This window comes from Cetorhinus maximus, chromosome 24, assembly GCF_964194155.1.
Source record: "Cetorhinus maximus chromosome 24, sCetMax3.hap1.1, whole genome shotgun sequence".
Lineage (NCBI taxonomy): Eukaryota > Metazoa > Chordata > Chondrichthyes > Lamniformes > Cetorhinidae > Cetorhinus > Cetorhinus maximus.
The window spans coordinates 19884351-19901131 of NC_135902.1; the positions used below are offsets into that span (position 1 = coordinate 19884351).

At 42.7% G+C, this 16781-nt stretch overlaps 1 protein-coding gene across 3 annotated transcripts in view; it reads right to left on the bottom strand.

Moving 5' to 3' along the window:
• Positions 1 to 3128: 3128 nt before the first annotated feature.
• acox1 (acyl-CoA oxidase 1, palmitoyl) overlaps positions 3129 to 16781 on the bottom strand; it is a 45474-nt gene continuing 31821 nt past the window's right edge. For all 3 annotated transcript variants that reach the window (XM_078570809.1, XM_078570808.1, XM_078570810.1), the window contains 6 exons: positions 15827 to 16017; positions 14736 to 14909; positions 10703 to 10808; positions 9910 to 10053; positions 8198 to 8404; positions 3129 to 7247 (listed from right to left, as the gene is read on the bottom strand). In XM_078570809.1, the coding sequence (XP_078426935.1) occupies positions 7197 to 7247; positions 8198 to 8404; positions 9910 to 10053; positions 10703 to 10808; positions 14736 to 14909; positions 15827 to 16017 (873 nt within the window). In that variant the 3' untranslated portion in view covers positions 3129 to 7196. The remainder of the gene's footprint in view (positions 7248 to 8197; positions 8405 to 9909; positions 10054 to 10702; positions 10809 to 14735; positions 14910 to 15826; positions 16018 to 16781) is intronic.

Below are 16781 nucleotides of genomic sequence, written 5' to 3' on the forward strand. Positions count from 1 at the left end.
ATTAATGACTTAGATGAGAGAAGTGAATGTGCTATCGCCAAGTTTGCGGATGACACAAAAATAAGTGGGAAGGCAAGTGGTGAGGATGACACAAGGAGTCTACAGAGGGATATTGATAGGTTAAGTGAGTGGGCAAAAACTTGGCAGATGGAATATAATGTAGGAAAATGTGAGGTTATGCACTTTGGCAGGAAGATTAGAGGAGCTGAATATTATTTAAATGGAGGAAGACTGCAGAAGGCTGCAGCACAGAGGGATTTGGGAGTCCTTGTGCATGAATCCCAAAAAGCTAACATAAAAGTTCAACAGGTAATAGGGAAGGCAAATGGAATGTCATAAAGTCATAGAGGTCTACAGCACAGAAAAAGGCCCTTTGGCCCATCGAGTCTGCGCCGGTTAAACAAGTACCTAACTATTCTAATCCCATTTTCCAGCAATAGGCCCACAGTCTTGTATGCCATGGCATTGCAAGTGCACATCCAAATACTTCTTAAATGTTATGAGGCCTTTATTTCAAAGGTAATGAAGTATAAAAATAGGGAAGTCTTGCTAAAACTATACAAGGGACTAGTTAGACCACACCTAGAATACTGTGAACAATTTTGGTCCCCTTATCTAAGGAAAGATATGCTGGCATTGGAGGCAGACCAGAGAAGATTCACTAGGTTGATCCCAGGTATGGAGGGATTTTCTTATGAGGAGAGGTTGAGTAGGTTGGGCCTGTAATCATTGGAGTTTAGAAGAATGAGAGGCGACTTTATTGAAACATATAAGATTTGTAGGGGGCTTGACAGGCTAGATGCTGAGAGGTTGTTTCCCCTTATGGGAGAGTCTAGGACCAGAAGGCATAGTCTCAGAGTAAGGCACCCATTTAAAACAGAGATGAGGAGCAATTTCTTTTCTCAGAGGGTAGTGAATCTGTGGAATTCTTTACCGCAGAGGGCTGTAGAGGCTGGGTCGTTAAATATATTCAAGGCTGAGATAGACAGATTTTTAATCAGTGAGGAAATCGAGGGTTAAGGGGAAACATCAGGAAAGTGGTGTTGAGGATTATCAGATCAGCCATGATCTCATTATGGTGCAGACTCAATGGGCTGAATGGCCTACTTCTGCTCTTATGTCTTAAATAAGGAGACCACATCAGTGGCAATGGTGCTTGCACTTGGAGAAATCCAGTCATTCAGAAGAAGTTAATCACGCTCACTCTCTACTTTACTGTATTCATATGCCGAATGAACTTGGGAACCATGCGTGAACAGTGCAGTTGCGCCATTTCTAATGCAGACTGACAGCTGTGACTAATGTCAGCTGGAAACATCAAGATGCATAAAAGTCAATACCATTATCACCTTCACAGCCACTGACAAGGTTGTGCCCATAATGGCTCTTTCCTCTTTGCTGCAGGTGTTGGGAAAAGTGCATATATAAAAAAAGATAGATCCACTTGTGGAACAGGTATCTGTGCGTTTGGTATTTTTTGCCTGCTTGCTGCCATACTCTCCGGGACTTCATCCGAGTCCTCTCCCTCAGATCACAGGGACAATGGAATCCCCAGAGAGAAACCAGTGTATGGGTGCAATTTTATGTTGGGATACTGATGGGATCAGGTACATCTGGATTTACACTCTATCGCATTTCATCCTCCATTGAAGACAATGGTCAATATTATATGGGAAGTAAAACTGGCATTCCATCCAATCCCATGGTTCCCGCCCCTTGTGTTTGTTTAAAATTATCCCTTGATTTCACTGTGGAGAGATCCCTTTAAAATTTTCAGTGCAACTACTCAACTCAAAAACTGCAGCTTGAACGCAGTGGAAATGATTCCCGGCCAGAACTGCATTGCAGACTTGCTCTCCTGCACGACTTTTCACCCTCTTGATTTCTCCCTACCGATGAACCACCATCCCTGCTCAGTTTTACAGTAGACTGATCTGCTGAGCTAATTCTTCATAAATAATCCTAGATTTACAGAGGAATCAAGGGAACCCATAGGCTACACTCATCTGCCTTCCCCAAATGCCCCCTCAATCCGTTCAGAAACTATTTTCTCTCCAGGAATATTAAAGCATTTTAACTTCTACCTTTTGCTTCCTCTCCAGATGCTTTTTTTTTTAAAAAAGGGGTTAATCAACTCAGCATCGATTGCTTTTGCTGGGAGGTCTGTTTCTCATCTGCTGTTGAAGGGGTGTACCTCTAATCTCATATCTATTAGTTCTGCGGTCAAAATCCAAGCCACATAGTGTTCTTAGATTTACATCTCAGGATATCAGAGATGGATCATGACCCCTCTCAAATTTCTTCTTCTCTAATTAAAACAAGTTAAGTTTTGAGTCCTTCCTGTAACTTGAATCCTTATTGAGTTCCAATCTTACCTGTAACACATTTCTCTGCCATCTGAAGCCGAACAACTTGTATTTGTACATTGCCTTTAACACAGCAAAACAACCTAAGGCGTTTCACAGAAACCCCAGCTTTTTTTGCGATGTAATATTTTGTTTTAACAACACAAATAAGTAATTTCTCGAAACTCACAAGGAGGTTGATGGCAAAATCCTGTGTCCGTGAGGATAATGGCAGAGCAGAGGAAAACATTGAGGAATTTGAAACTCAACTAGGTTCTTTACACACCAACTTAAAACCCAAAAGGTCAGAAGGATTGAGAGGCCAAACCTTCACAGTCTGAATTCCTACTGCAAATCATGATCAAGCGTGCTTTTGCCCTTCTACCCCACCATAATGCATTAACTCACCCGTTATTTTCCCAGCAATTTCTGGTCCACACAAAGGCAAGCAGTGCTGTCACTGCAGAAAACATTTCTCATCAATGTACAGCAACAGAAATAGTGCTTGTAAGCCAACAAATGAAGGGAACTGAATCATATCCAAGTCTTTTTCTTTTCAAAGAGATTCCATGTTTCAAGCTTCCTGTTACGATGTATCCTTGTTTGCTTGTTTTTGCGATGTGGGCATCATTGGTAAGGTTGGCACTTATTGCCTAGCCCTTAGGATGATGAGCCTTCTGCCTGAACCACTCGAGTCCATGTTGGGAAGGCACCCCCCACAGTGCTATTTAGTTTACTTGTGCTCTGCATTACCCAAAAGTAATCAACCACACAGGCTGTATTTGCAAATTGTATTGTTATTTTATTAATTATACATATATTAATCCTTCACAATATCTAGTGGCACTTGAAAGTGCGACACCGATTACATCAGACGGCATCAAGAAGCAACATAATTTCCTCTCCAGAGATCAGAGGAAATTTCTAGTTGGAATACTCATGCAGTTAATCCTTAGGATCATATATTTTAAAAACTCAAGAAAATTATTCAGAATACTGGCGCTTGTACAGGTAGACTCATAATGATGGTTCGACTCTAGCACACAGATTTGGGTCACCCTGAACAGTAAGTTCCCCTCCCCAAAATGTCTGTCGTGTGAATATGCAAACCCACCCAGCCCCCCTTGAGCTGTGACTAAAAAAAAAATTCCTATTATTAAAATGTTTAGGTTTCTGTCCTATAATGTTGATGATTTGTGACTATTCATACTTCAGCACTGTCTTGGAAATTGGAGTAGAGAGGGTGCGAATGTGATGCACAGACAAGGATTGGGGCTATTCATTCAGCCCAACATTTGTTACAGGCAGTTTAGCCTGAAAACTGAAGCATTTTAAAATAATGTTACTTAAAACAAACATGTTGGGATCATTAACTCCAAGCACAGAGGTTTCAGGAAACAGCATTTACTGACCCAGCACTGGATGAAAGATCACAGAACACTTACACGCTGCTAAAAGCGGAGCCCTGAACCAGCTGACAGTGCTGGATCCCGCAGCCTGATACCGTGTGCAGAGACTCCAAACGATTCGAAACATCATGAGCCACTGAACATAACAGAAATCAAACTACAATTTTAAATTGGTTAAATCTTAATGCATTAAAATGAGACAGAATCATCCCTCCATCATAGAGAAAGTTTTAAGCTGAGCACCTGCAGCTTATTCATTCACAAGATGTGAGCAGAAAATTACTCAAAATCTCCCAGGGCAAATCAGCATTTACGATTGTTCCATTTGATTTCACCCACAACCCGAGAAATCTGATGAATACAAACTTTTTGCTGTAATTAATTCCACAAGGGTATCAGAACTTAGAACACAGGCCCTAGGCCAAACAAGGCACGAGCCACATTCAGCAACAATGTAAATTAGGATATAGAGCAATCCAGGTAGACATACAGTGACCAGCATTGCTCGAAATAGAGAGAATAGGAGAGCAGTCTGGATTACTTAGTGACAGCGTGACCCACAGAATTACTGGTAGGCAAAAATTTATCATAAGTATCAGAAACTGCTCCAAAGTTACTCAGTTACACCTACTGCACGGTTAAATGTGCAGGGTCAGGAATGAGCGAGAGGCACAATATAAATTGGGAGAAAGGGACACAGTAGCCATTTCTGAGTTGCAGATAATATTTGCAAATATCCTAGGAACTAAATTATTCAAGAGTAATCTTCTTGTTAGTGGGAGCATCAAATTAGTGTTTTAGCAACAGATACACATGTTGTTACAATTGAGGTGTAAAAGATTTGGGACTGTATCTTTAAATTTAGGGTAAATGAAAGGGGGGTCATGTGACCTGTTCTGAAATCTGCCTGCGTGGTTTGATTGTTAGAGATCAAAGGAAGGCTTTGATTATTTGACTAGGAAGATAGGGCAATGTATTTATGCTTGGAGACATTGGCAGCAGACTCTGAGATTAGAATGAGTCAACTCAAAGGTTCCCAAAATCCCAGAAAGGTGTTGAAGGTACTGGGTTGTAAACAGTTGTGCTGTAAACTGTCCATTTATTTCTAAGATGAAAGGGAGTTGGGCTCTTCAGGATAGCTAATTAGCCTTGTATCCAGGTAGAAATGCTAATGTGTTTCATGTTACCATGGGGAAGAGAGCAGAGGAAACCATTTATTGAGCTCAGGTTACTGGTTTTCCTACAAATCAATGAATCTCAGACAGTTGTGTGTGATCAGCAAAGATAAAAGGCTGCTTGACTTTGCGAGCTACCACAGCCAGATGCAGGAGGAAGATGGTCTCCAGTTGAAGAGACGCATCCTGCAGCATTCTAAGGATTCCAGGAGATGTGTCCTAGCATGGCTAGGGGGAAGAGGAATCATCAGAACAGGCTTTACTGCTGGTAGCAGAGTTAAGCAACTCTCTGAAAACTGAGGAAAGCGCCTGGAGACGGTCACTTGAAGTTACTACTCAGTGAAACAGGGGTACAGATGCCCACTGGAAGCAACTATGGGCTGTTTGCTACAAGGACTGTAATTCTGTGGAAGGGGGCGATGGGTGATATGTATAAAAGGGGGTTGTTATTTTCTGTAGTTTCAAGTACAAGTTGCCCACAAAAAGAAAATAGTTTAGTCAAGCGTGTTTTTTAATCATTTGTTACAGTAAAAGTTTTAAAACGTGAAATCTTGTCATGTCATTCTTTCAGCTAGAAACTGGAAGTTCGAATCTCTTTTTCAAGAGATTAGTGTCTAAGGAGTTCATAACAGTTTATTGATAAAATATGGGTGAGATCAGTAAATTACAGATGCCTAAGGAACTTGTATCAGCTGTCCCATTTTTGCAGGTATACTTATTTTCAAAATGGTCACTGACCCAACGATCTTGAACAATCAGCTGAGATTGTGATCAGCATCTAATCAACTGCAAAAAATTTAAGAATTTGTGTGAAACCAAATAAAATGGGAGTATGAATAAAATGTCTGTTCAAAATGAAAATATTGCCATGTGCAGTACTGTACAGTGGAACCTGTCCCTAGTTCACACTCAAAAGATGGACAACTAAAACAATTGGGGGTGAGGTGCATGCATCTCCTGAATCTGCATGGGATTGGGTGTGTAATCTGCGGCTGTGTCCTGTGTTTTGAGGTTCAAAAGGGCTTGGTGCATTGAAGATCGTCAGTACTTTGTTAATTTGCGAATGTTTGTGGTTTCAAAATAACGCCTGTATTTTTCCAATAGTGGTTGCTTGGGAGTATGAATAAAATGTCGGTTCAAAACGTTTGCTGTATTTTTAAAATGCACTTGTTAAAACTTCAGTTGCTTTACTATTTCAGTTTATGCCAAGTTAGAAATGTCACAATAATTGTGGAAAAAAATGTTTGCTATAGCTCTACCTCCCCAACAAGAGAGGGCACCAGTACATTGAAAAAACTGAATTTATCCCAAGTCTGCAATACATGGTGAAAGCCTTAGTTCCAGGAGACTTGATAAATGGATGTTTACTCCACTAACAGAAAAAGGGCAAAAAGAGCACAGGAGTACCACCTGGTACAGGCTCACACAGATAAAGAGCAACATAGCAAAATCCTTCATGTGTGTAGAGGAATGATCATACAATCTGGCTACGACAGCACAAACCCCAGTTTGGAATCCACCATGATCCCCCATCCCTGAAAGGAAGCCCAAAGCCCATTGACAAGCCAGTTTCTGATCTCTTCCTCCGTCCCCAGACTCTCAGAGACCATTTGCCTTGAATGTTTCTGCTTCCAAATTGGCATTGACCTTTATCCCTCTGATTCATTAACGTGGATTAACAGTATCCTAGAGCCGGAGCACAACTAGTCGTGACCAGTGTGCAAAACAAAGTGCAAATATTAAAATAAAAGTGTAGAAGTGGTACAAATCTGCCCCATAGGGGAAAGTGTTAGGTTTTCTTTGATCTATAACCCTCTTTCTGGTTCCCAACACTATCTGATCTGCTGCAAAGCTTTGGGGAAAGGGGAGAACTGATGGGAGGTGGCACATCAGCCTGGAAGCTTTTGTCAGGAACTGAAACTGAAGGCAATTCCCATCAGGCTCTGCTGTGTCACAGCCAGTGCAGCCCCACAAGTGTACTGCTATGCTCAATGGGAGGTGGGGATGTGAAATGTGAAATTTATTTATTTGCAACTCCAATTCTGAAGTCAAACTACAGAACCGTACCAGTGCACAGTACAAGGGAGAGGACACAAAAATTACCGCAATAGCAGGAAAAGTACCCAACCTGGAGACTGTAGAAAAGGAATGCAATTCCAGTGGGACCGTTCGGGAACCGAGACAGAGGAGTCAAAGATGCTAAGGGTCAAAATTAAAGGTTTAGAGTTTTATCTGCAGCTGGGTTCAATTTTATGGAGAGCACAGCCTCACAGTTTGGACTGAAGAGGCTTCAGATACTTGTAGAATGATTTGTGAACCTAGGAATAAGAAACAAATGATGATCAGTCCTCAGTAACCAAACAACCTCCAAAACCCAACAGTGATCAGCCCTCATGAGTACACACAATCACTGATTAATTCTCACTAATAATGATCAACACTCCTTTCTAAATAAATAACAGCTTATACAAACTGTTATCAGTGATCCAAACTGTCAAACAACAGTTGATAGTCACACCTGTGTAACAGGCTCAGAAACATCAAGATTTCTATAATATATCTGTAAAGAAACAGAATTGTTAAACTCTACTGAATCTGTTCTTCATTCTGGTCATCTGTGCAAGGGATGGAACGTGTCTGCATTCAAGTCAGGTACAGGATGACTGGATGCCAAGTAAAGCTCTCTTCATGAAGGGTTAGAGAGAAATTGCTTCCACTGACCACAAAGTAACGAGAGGACATTTGAGAAACTCAAAAGTGGGAGGCATGAACCAATGTCTTCACAGAGGGTAGTTGGAACGTGGAAATCTCAGCCACAAATTGTTGCTGGAGTCGAGTCCATAAGAGAGAAGAATATCAAAAAGGGGAAGAATGGGATTAACCTATATGGCTCATGGAGAAAAATACCAATGTAGTCTTGATAGGCCGAGTGGCCCCTTCTACTCACTCCTCAGCTCAGAGGAGTCCCAATCGACAGTGGCAATTTTCCACCTCCCACATCAGCTACATTGCTACTTGTTTGAGTGAGAAAGTCAACTTCTTACTGCATGTTTCCTTTGCTGTGGGGTCATACCTACTAGAAATGGACTGAGACTGCCCAAGCTAATTTCACATAGGACCCTCAGAGTCAGCAACAAGTCTGGCTCCTTCAGTTGGAGCTAAATTTAGACCAACTCCCAAAGATGATGACCCACTGCTCCAACAGCCCTTTCCCACACACCAGCGAATTTCCAACATGCCTGACCAATGATCAACTGGTGTCTCTTACCTCAGTTTTATTTAGAGGTGATTTCTTTGCCCATTCAAACATGTGTTCATAAACATTCCCATCGTAACGCCCAAGCACAGATGCCAGGACAGCATCAGGGTAATCAAAGGCGTCTACTAGAGCGACAGCATTGGGTCGGATCACAGCGAGCAGCTCCTTCACACGCTGATGAACCTGGGAAATCTGCGGGTCACTAAGGATCCCGGCCTGCAGAAGACAACAGAATGTTATAAACCGCACCCCAAGCCAGCCCAGAAGACAGGTTACTGGCCAACTCTGCCTCTGGTCCAGGCAAGGTTACTTTTGAGTGCATCGTTCCTAAACCAACTGGCCATGTCTTCCCCTGTATGCACTAACGTCCCAGCCTGGATTTTATTTTGAGAGATAGTCCTCTGATCCATCCCTCAACTGTGTGTTCAAGAGTTAGTAACATATCCTGAACAACTTTATATTTAAAGGAACTTAAGTTTATTATCATTTTAATTGCATTCAAATATATTGCAGGGTGACAGAGGCGAGCTGACCACGGATATGGAACGGTGTCACCTAAACGTTGGGAAGGTCGAAAAGCAGGTTTATACTAATAAAGCAGGTATTACAACCAGTCGGAGAGACACAAATGTGACAAACAGGAGTGCTTGCTATCTTCAAGACCAAAAGTGTGGGGACAGAGATAATTGAACTAAGACGCAAAGGTGCATTTTGGTCCCCTTTTTAAAGTAATATATTCTTCCCTTATTTTATACAATATATGATTCTATATCAAACGTTAACTAACAAAATTACAGCAATTGGGAAGTTTAAGAGGCTGAATTGGGGATTCAGGCAGTACTCTGGAGTACAGGCAGAGGAGGTAGGAGATGAAAGGTTGAGCACATTGGGCCTGTATTTATTGGAGTTTAGAAGAATGCGAGGTGATCTTATTGAAAAATATAAGATTTAAGGGAGCTTGACAGGGTAGAAGGTGGCAGGATGTTTCCCTTTCTGGGGCACATGGCCTCAGAATAAGGAATTGCCCATTTAAGACAGAGGTGATGGGGAATTTCTTTACTCAGAGGATTGTGAATTTTCGGAACTCTCCACCCCAGACAGTTCTGGAAGCTGAGTTATTAAATATATTCAAGACTGAGGTAGACAGATTTTTGACCCATAAGGGAGTCGAGAGTTATGGGGAACAGGCAGGAAAGTGGAGTTCAGAGCAAGATCAGATCATTCATGATCTTATTGAATGACAGACTGGCTGACGGGCCAAAACAGCCTGTTCCTGCTTTGATTTCTTATGTTAAAGCTACCACTAGAGGCAAGGTGTAATTACAGCGTGACAAGATTATGTAGGTCTTTCCCATTATAAATATGGACAGAGGAATCTATAATAGAAATGTCAACATTAGAGGTACTACCAGATTCATGTTTTTAATACATTACCAATGGGATGGTTATGATAATTAGAGCAATTACTAAGATTTTTAATGAACTTTGATCATCAGACTTTGGAACTCAATCTATTGCTCCATCTTCACTATGCCATATCTGAGCCTCTTTGGGCTTTACAAAGGGCAGCATGATAGAATATACATTACAAACTAGGCATAATTCCAGCTCCTTGTAAGATCCCGCAAAGATTGACATACTGCAAGTACACGATGACTCCAGCTGTGTTTGTAAGGTCTCTACATCTACACAACCTTGGTTGTGGTTTAACTTCCACTCACATGCAGAAAGTCTCCGGAGTTCTTGCTAATTCCGTACAGCACATACATCAGGCACAGAGTATTGAGGACATCATGGATCGCGGCGTCTGTGATCTCAGACAGCTTGGCCGCAAACAGCTTCACCACCACGTAGTGGCAGTGAGCCTAAGGGAAGGGAGAACAGGAGCAAGAACACAATTAAACACACACATGCAGTTGAACACCCTCCACACAAAGAAGCAAGGCACACAACAAGATTAGACAGGGATAAAGGGAGGGGTTTCTTAACTGCAACAGCAGCACAATCTACCCTTGCACAATGTATAGGAAGGCACAGCACTAAGTATTTGAATAATGATTCAACTCATCGCCTCTCTCACAATGCCAGTGAAAGTGAGCCCAAAGCTCCAATACTGTACACCGTCAGCTTATTGTTATGTCTAATTACATCTCTACAATGTCCAGCCAAGTCTACCATTACACTCAGAAGTGATGAGCCAGACGGCACAACCCCAACATCACCTTTTGGCTTCTGGGGGCAACTGCAGTATAGTTACAGTAATTGGGTCATTGAAACTTTGCAATGGCATCCTACAAAGGTCTGCCATCATTCACAAGATGCCAGGCACAGGCACCCTGACTCAAACCAACCCAGAAGGAAGTCATGATCCAGCACAAGGGAGGGGAATGAGGAAATTTATCTTCATAATGGAAGGGAAGGGTGGGGAAAGGAGAGGTGGGTAGGGGAGGAAAGGGAAAGGCAAATCTACCTTCCACGAGAGAGGAGGAAAACTCCTAAACATGGGCAACTCACCCCCGAAGCTCTAACCAGGTCAATAGAGGTGCTGTTCCAGGCCTCCTCCTTGTTCTTCCTGCGTCCCAGCTCCATGCGATAATTCCGTGCAGCTGCCTCAACTAGGCTGGGATGGAAGTACAGGGAGTGGGATGAGTGAGGGAAGAGAAAGATTACACAAAGCATCTGCAGGGAGAATGGGTAAGTGTCAGACCTGACCTGTATCTGTTGGAGGTTAGTGAGGTGTGTTGGTCTTATATACACATCTTTGCCTCGTTAGACTAAGCCAAAACAGAACATGGATTTTGCAAAAAGTCTCAAATTACATATTCCTCACAGGACAAAGCTGCTGTTCAGGATGGGTTGGGTGGTGTGAATTTTAAGTGAAGGGCCAAGGCCAATAGTGAAGGACACTAAGAGCAAAAAGGACAAATGAGGTAGATTAGCAAGTACTGATTGAGGCAAGAGAGTGATCGTGAAACTGAGTCAGAGGGGAAAAAGGAATAACAGTAAAAACAAAAGGGTCTAGCAGTCAACTAAGATGCAGATTGTTCCTGCCAAACTAAGTAATCAAGAACCTCAGAACTTACAGCACTAAAGCTTATTCAGCCTGTGACACCTGTTTAATCAAAGTCACAAATGACATCCTTTGTGACTATGGCACTGGTGCATTATGTATCCTGAGCCTCATTGCAGGCTTTGACAAGGTTGCCAACACCACCATCTTTGTTGTTCAGCTTGTGGACTGTCCTTCTGGATGTCCAATTATAGCCAGAGTACCTCCAGCAATGGTTCGCCTTCCTTTTCCCACACCGTTACCTCCAGAATTCCCCAAAGAACTATCCTTGAACTCCTCCACATGTTTCCCCTTAACATTGTCACTTGTGGACATAGGTCAGTTTCCACCTGCATGCTGATGTCACCCAGCTCCATCTCTCTCAACTGTTTTACTGCCTTGGTGTTGTCCAGCTGCTCGACTGATATCCAGTTGTATACAAGCTGCAATTTCCTCTCGTTAAACATTGGAAAGATTGAAAAGAATGAAGGAGCTATCTTTAGCCCACAACAATCATTCCACCCTCCTCTCTGGCCACACAATCCATTCCAGACCACTTGTAAAGCTGGCATTCTATCTGAACCCTGACTGAGCTTCTGACCCCATATCCTCCCATCAAAAGACCACCTATTTCCAGCTTTGTAACATTGCTGCTGAAACCCTCATCACTGTTATTCTCACCTCTGAAATCAACTATTCTAAAGCTTTCCTGGCCAACCTTCCACTCTCCATAAACTGGAGCTCATCCAAAAAAACTCTGCTGTCGGTATCCTATCACAGTATCTTTACAGTGCAGAAGGAGGCCATTCAGCCCATCGAGTCTGCAATGGCTCTCTGAAAGAGCATTCCACCTACTGTCACTCCCCTGCCTTGTCCCGGTAACCTTGCGCATTCTCGCTTTTCAGGTAGCAATCCAATTCCCTTTAGAATACCTTGATCGAACCTGCCTCCACCACCCTCTCAGGAAGTTTGTTCCAGGCTCCAAACACTCCTCTGGGTGAAAAACTTTTTCCTCACATCACATTTACTCCTTTTGCCAATTATTTTGAATCCTATTGAGCACAAGTCCCTCAACCACCCCATTCTGTCTCCACCCCCATCCTCAACATTCACTTCCGATCCCCCCAAAGCTTCCAATTTTAAATTCTCGTTGCTGTGTTTAAATACCTTCGTAGTCTCACTCATTGCTATCTCTAACTGTAACTCCCTTCCTAAAAGCACTGTGGGTGTTCCTACACCACATGGATGGCAGTGGTTTAAGGCGGCAGCTCACCACCACCTTCTCAAGGGCAATTGGGGATAGGCAATAAATGCTGGACTAGTGATGCTCACATCCCATGGAAAAGAACTTCTAGTCTGAAATGCCCATTCCTGAATCTTTCACTACAATTTCCAGGATTTTGTGAATCTTTAAATGGTTTTCCCCTTCCAGTAAAAAAGTACCAATTTTGAAGCCTTTCTTCATACTGTAACCTCCTATTGGTGTTAATCTTCACTGTACCCTCTTCATGGTTGAATTCCTTTCTATAACAAGTTTCACTGAACTGCACACAGCAGTGGAGCTATGGCCTAATCAAAGACTTCTACAAATTCAAAAGTTCCTTGTTTTATATTCAATGCCTTTCAAAATATAGAATCCTCTTCGCTTTTTAACGATTCAGGAATTATCCCCTAGGATTGGAAAATTGCAATGTCATTCCAGGGTGGGAGATAGACCATAGAATTTTATAGGCCTATTAGACTAACATCTGTTGTGGGGATGTTACAGTGATTAAGGACAGAATGACTGAATAATTAGTCAAATGAGCTGATCAAAAAGAGCCAGCATGGATTCGTAAAAGCTAAGTCATGTCTAGATAAATCCGGCTGAATGTTGAGGTCACCAAAGTGGTGGGTAAGGGAGTATCTATGGATGTTATTACCTAGGCTTCCGGAAGGCATTCGATAAGGTTCCACACAAAGACTTGACAAAAATGAAAGTGTGTGGAATTGAAAGCAATCTTTTGATATGAGGAGGAAATTGGTTAGAATGTATGAGTCAGAAAGTGGGAAGACAAAGATGGGACTAGCGATGTCTCCAGGGATTTGTACTGGGGCCTCAGTTTTCTGCCATATTTATCAGTGACTCTGGTGAAGGAATAGAGAGCTGTGTACCAAAATTTGCTGACAGCTCTAAGTTAGGTGGCACAGTAAAAAGCATAGGTGGGGGCAGAAAGTTTTAAAGGGAGTGAGTGAACAAAACTATGGTAGATGGACTTCAACGTATGAAAGTGCAAGATCATCCACTTTAAGTCCAAAAACGGGTCAAACTATTTCCTAAATGACGAGAAGCTAGGAACTGTGAAGGAGCAGGAAGATTTAGGGTTCCAAGTACAGTAATAACTAAAAAGTAGTGGACAGATACAAAAGATAATTTAAAATGTGAAACACACATTAATCTTTACGTCAAGAGAGCTGGAATACGAAGGGGTGTAAGATATCTTACAGGTGTACAAGCTCTGGTTAGATACTGTCTGGAGCACTGACAGCAGTTCTGGGTACCCGATCTCAGAAAAGATATACTGGCCTTGGAGAGACTGCAACACAGGTTTGTCAAAATGATACTGGGACTAAAAAGGTTAAATTATGAAGACAAATTGCATAGAGTAGGCTTGCAGTCCCTTGAAGATTAAGGGGTGATCTAATTGAAATGTTTAAATGATTAAGAGATTTGATATGGTAGGGAAAGAGAAACTATTTTGTCTGGTGGTGGTAGGGTGATTCCAGAATGAGGAGCTTAAAATTAGACCTAGGTTGTTCATGGGTGTTGTTAGGAAATACTTTCTAACACAGATGTAGTGGAAATCGAGAACAATCTCCTAAAAAAGGGCTGTGGATGCTGGGGGTCAATTAAGAGTTTCAAAACTGGAATTGATAGATGTTTGTTGGGGAAGGGTGTCAAGGAATATGGAACAATGATGAGGAAGTGAAGTGAAGACAGAGATCAGCCATGACCTAATTAAATGACAGAACAGGCTCAAGGGGCTGAATGGCCTACTCCAGTTTCTGTGCTCCTTCTCTATCTATCTGTTCCTGTACCATATTAAGAATTTCACCGTTGAGGATAGATTTTATTCTTTTTCCCCAAAATGTATACTGAATTAAATCTGACAACTACCTGCCTTGTCCTGCAATCTCCTTCATCACTCAGTTCTCCATGCCCCCAAACTTAGTATCAACAAACTTCATTGAGAGTAAACCGCTCCTCTAGCTTCTCTGTCTAAAACATTTCAGGGAGAAAACGAGAATGGTTGTGGCACAGACATGTTAAGAGTCACAGGACACTGGAATATCCACTGGATCCTACCACAGGACAGTGGAACATCCCAAAGACTCTGAGGTGATAGTGTCCTTATCCTAGATAATCAAAGAAAGTCAAACACTTACAAGGTATAACAAACATGGACAATCCAAACAGAAAATAAGGCCTAGCTGCCCTGGTTATCTCCTGGTACTCACTTGGCTGCTCGCAGTTGGTATGCTTCCACTAGCCTGCTGATGTCATTAATGTTCATCATGGGTCGACTGGCCACCTGCTGGGGCTGGATGTGGCTGCACAGGTCGTTCAGGTACGAGACTGTGCCCGAAAGCTTCTGACCAGACTTGGCCTGCGTATAACTCTTGAACAGGTATCTGCAACATAGCCAGAGGCAGATAATACATCACCAGCAGTCCACATGACTAATGCAACCAATGTCAAAATAGTGCAAAGAAGGGGAGGAAATAAATTCACAGAGAATTCTATCATAGGATCGTACTGCACAGGAGTGCAGTGTGCCAGCTCTTTGAAAGGAGCTGTCCAATATTCCATTCCCTTACTCTTTCCCTATAGCCATGTGAGCGTCCAGTTCTGTACATCACCCCGGTGCCAAGCTTGAGCCCATTCGGTATTGCCGTGCGCAGGAAAAATGCTCATTTACACAAGGCAAACCCGCAAACAACAGATAAGTGGAAGTAGGGCTCAGTTGTGCTGGCTTTGTGGGCTTGATTGTCAAGGTATAGGGCAACATTTAACCCTAGGATTACAGGTCAACACCCCAGGCCCAGACAGTGCTAGAGGTACAGGGACAGACAATACAGTCTCACCACTCTCAGCTACTCTCTTAGACCTGGAGATAGGATAAGAGTGTAACAGCCTAGAAGGGAGCACCAGTGTGAGGGAGGAAGTGGTATGTTTGCACAGTTTTTAAATCCTCAGGATAAAGAGAGACTTGTATTTATACAGCACCATTCACAACCTTAGGACATCTCAAGAGGTTTAACAGCCAAAGTGTAGTCAATGTTGTAATTTAAGGGATGCAGCAGCCAATTTGCGCAAGCAAGCACCCACAATGATGTGAAAGTAACCAAATAAATCTGTTTCTGGGTATTAATTGAGGGTTAATTTTTTGTCAGGACAAAAAGGCAATGTTAAACTTCCATAGGGACAGGGAGTGAATACCCCACAAAAGAGTAAACTGAACCCAATGGCATGAGGTTAACTGAGCCCTAATGTCACACACTACAAAATGCAGTCTGATGTACTCCAGCCAATGCTGCTGATTCCTTACCTGGCTGTCTGCAGCATCATCACAGTGTTCTCTCCTTCGTACGTGCAGCTAGGTGAGAATGTGACGTAAATATCTGGGAGACCACTGGACCGTGAGTACCCATGACCACCACATGACATTCGACATTCCTCAATTCCGGCACTGGCCACCCAACTGGTGAAGGCCTTCAGTCCAGCAGACAGGGCATGGAGCTGGAATCAAACAGCAGTTGTGAACACAGCAGTTGAGAAATAGCCAGGGTGCAGATGGGTGGGTCGATCAAATACACATTTCAGAGCCACAGAAATCACAACCGTGTAAAAGCCAATTGAAAAAAAATACACCAGGGAGGGGATCCCCGAATGGTTTTTTAAAAATTCTCAGGATGTGGGAGTCACCGCCATTTATTGCCCATCCCTAGATTCCCATGAGAAAATGGTGGTGAGCCACCTTCTTCAATTGCTGAAGTCCACTTGGTGAAGGCTGTACCACTGTGCTATTAGGTAGGAAGTTCCAGGATTTTGACCAGTGACAATGAAGGAACAGGAACAGCGATGTATTTTGTCATCGACAATAACTTGTATATAAACAATGCCTCTAACGCAATGAAATGTCCCAAGGTGCTTCACAAGAGTATTTTTTTTTTAATTCATTCATGGTATGTGGGCTTCTCTGGCTAGGCCAGCATTTATTGTTCATGCCTAATTGCCCTTGAAAAGGTGGTGATGAGCTGCCTTCCTAAACCACTGCAGTCCATGTGGTGTAGGTACACCCACATGGCTGTTAGGGGGAGTTCTCCACGATTTTGACCTAGTGACAGTGAAGGAATGGCGATATATTTCCAAGTCAGGATGGTGAGTGGCTTGGAGAGAAACTTCCATGTGGTGGCGTTCCCATGCATCTAGTGCCCTTCCTTCTAGGTGCTAGCAGTCGTGGCTTTGGCAAGTGGTGTCTAAGGAGCCTTGGTGAGTTCTTG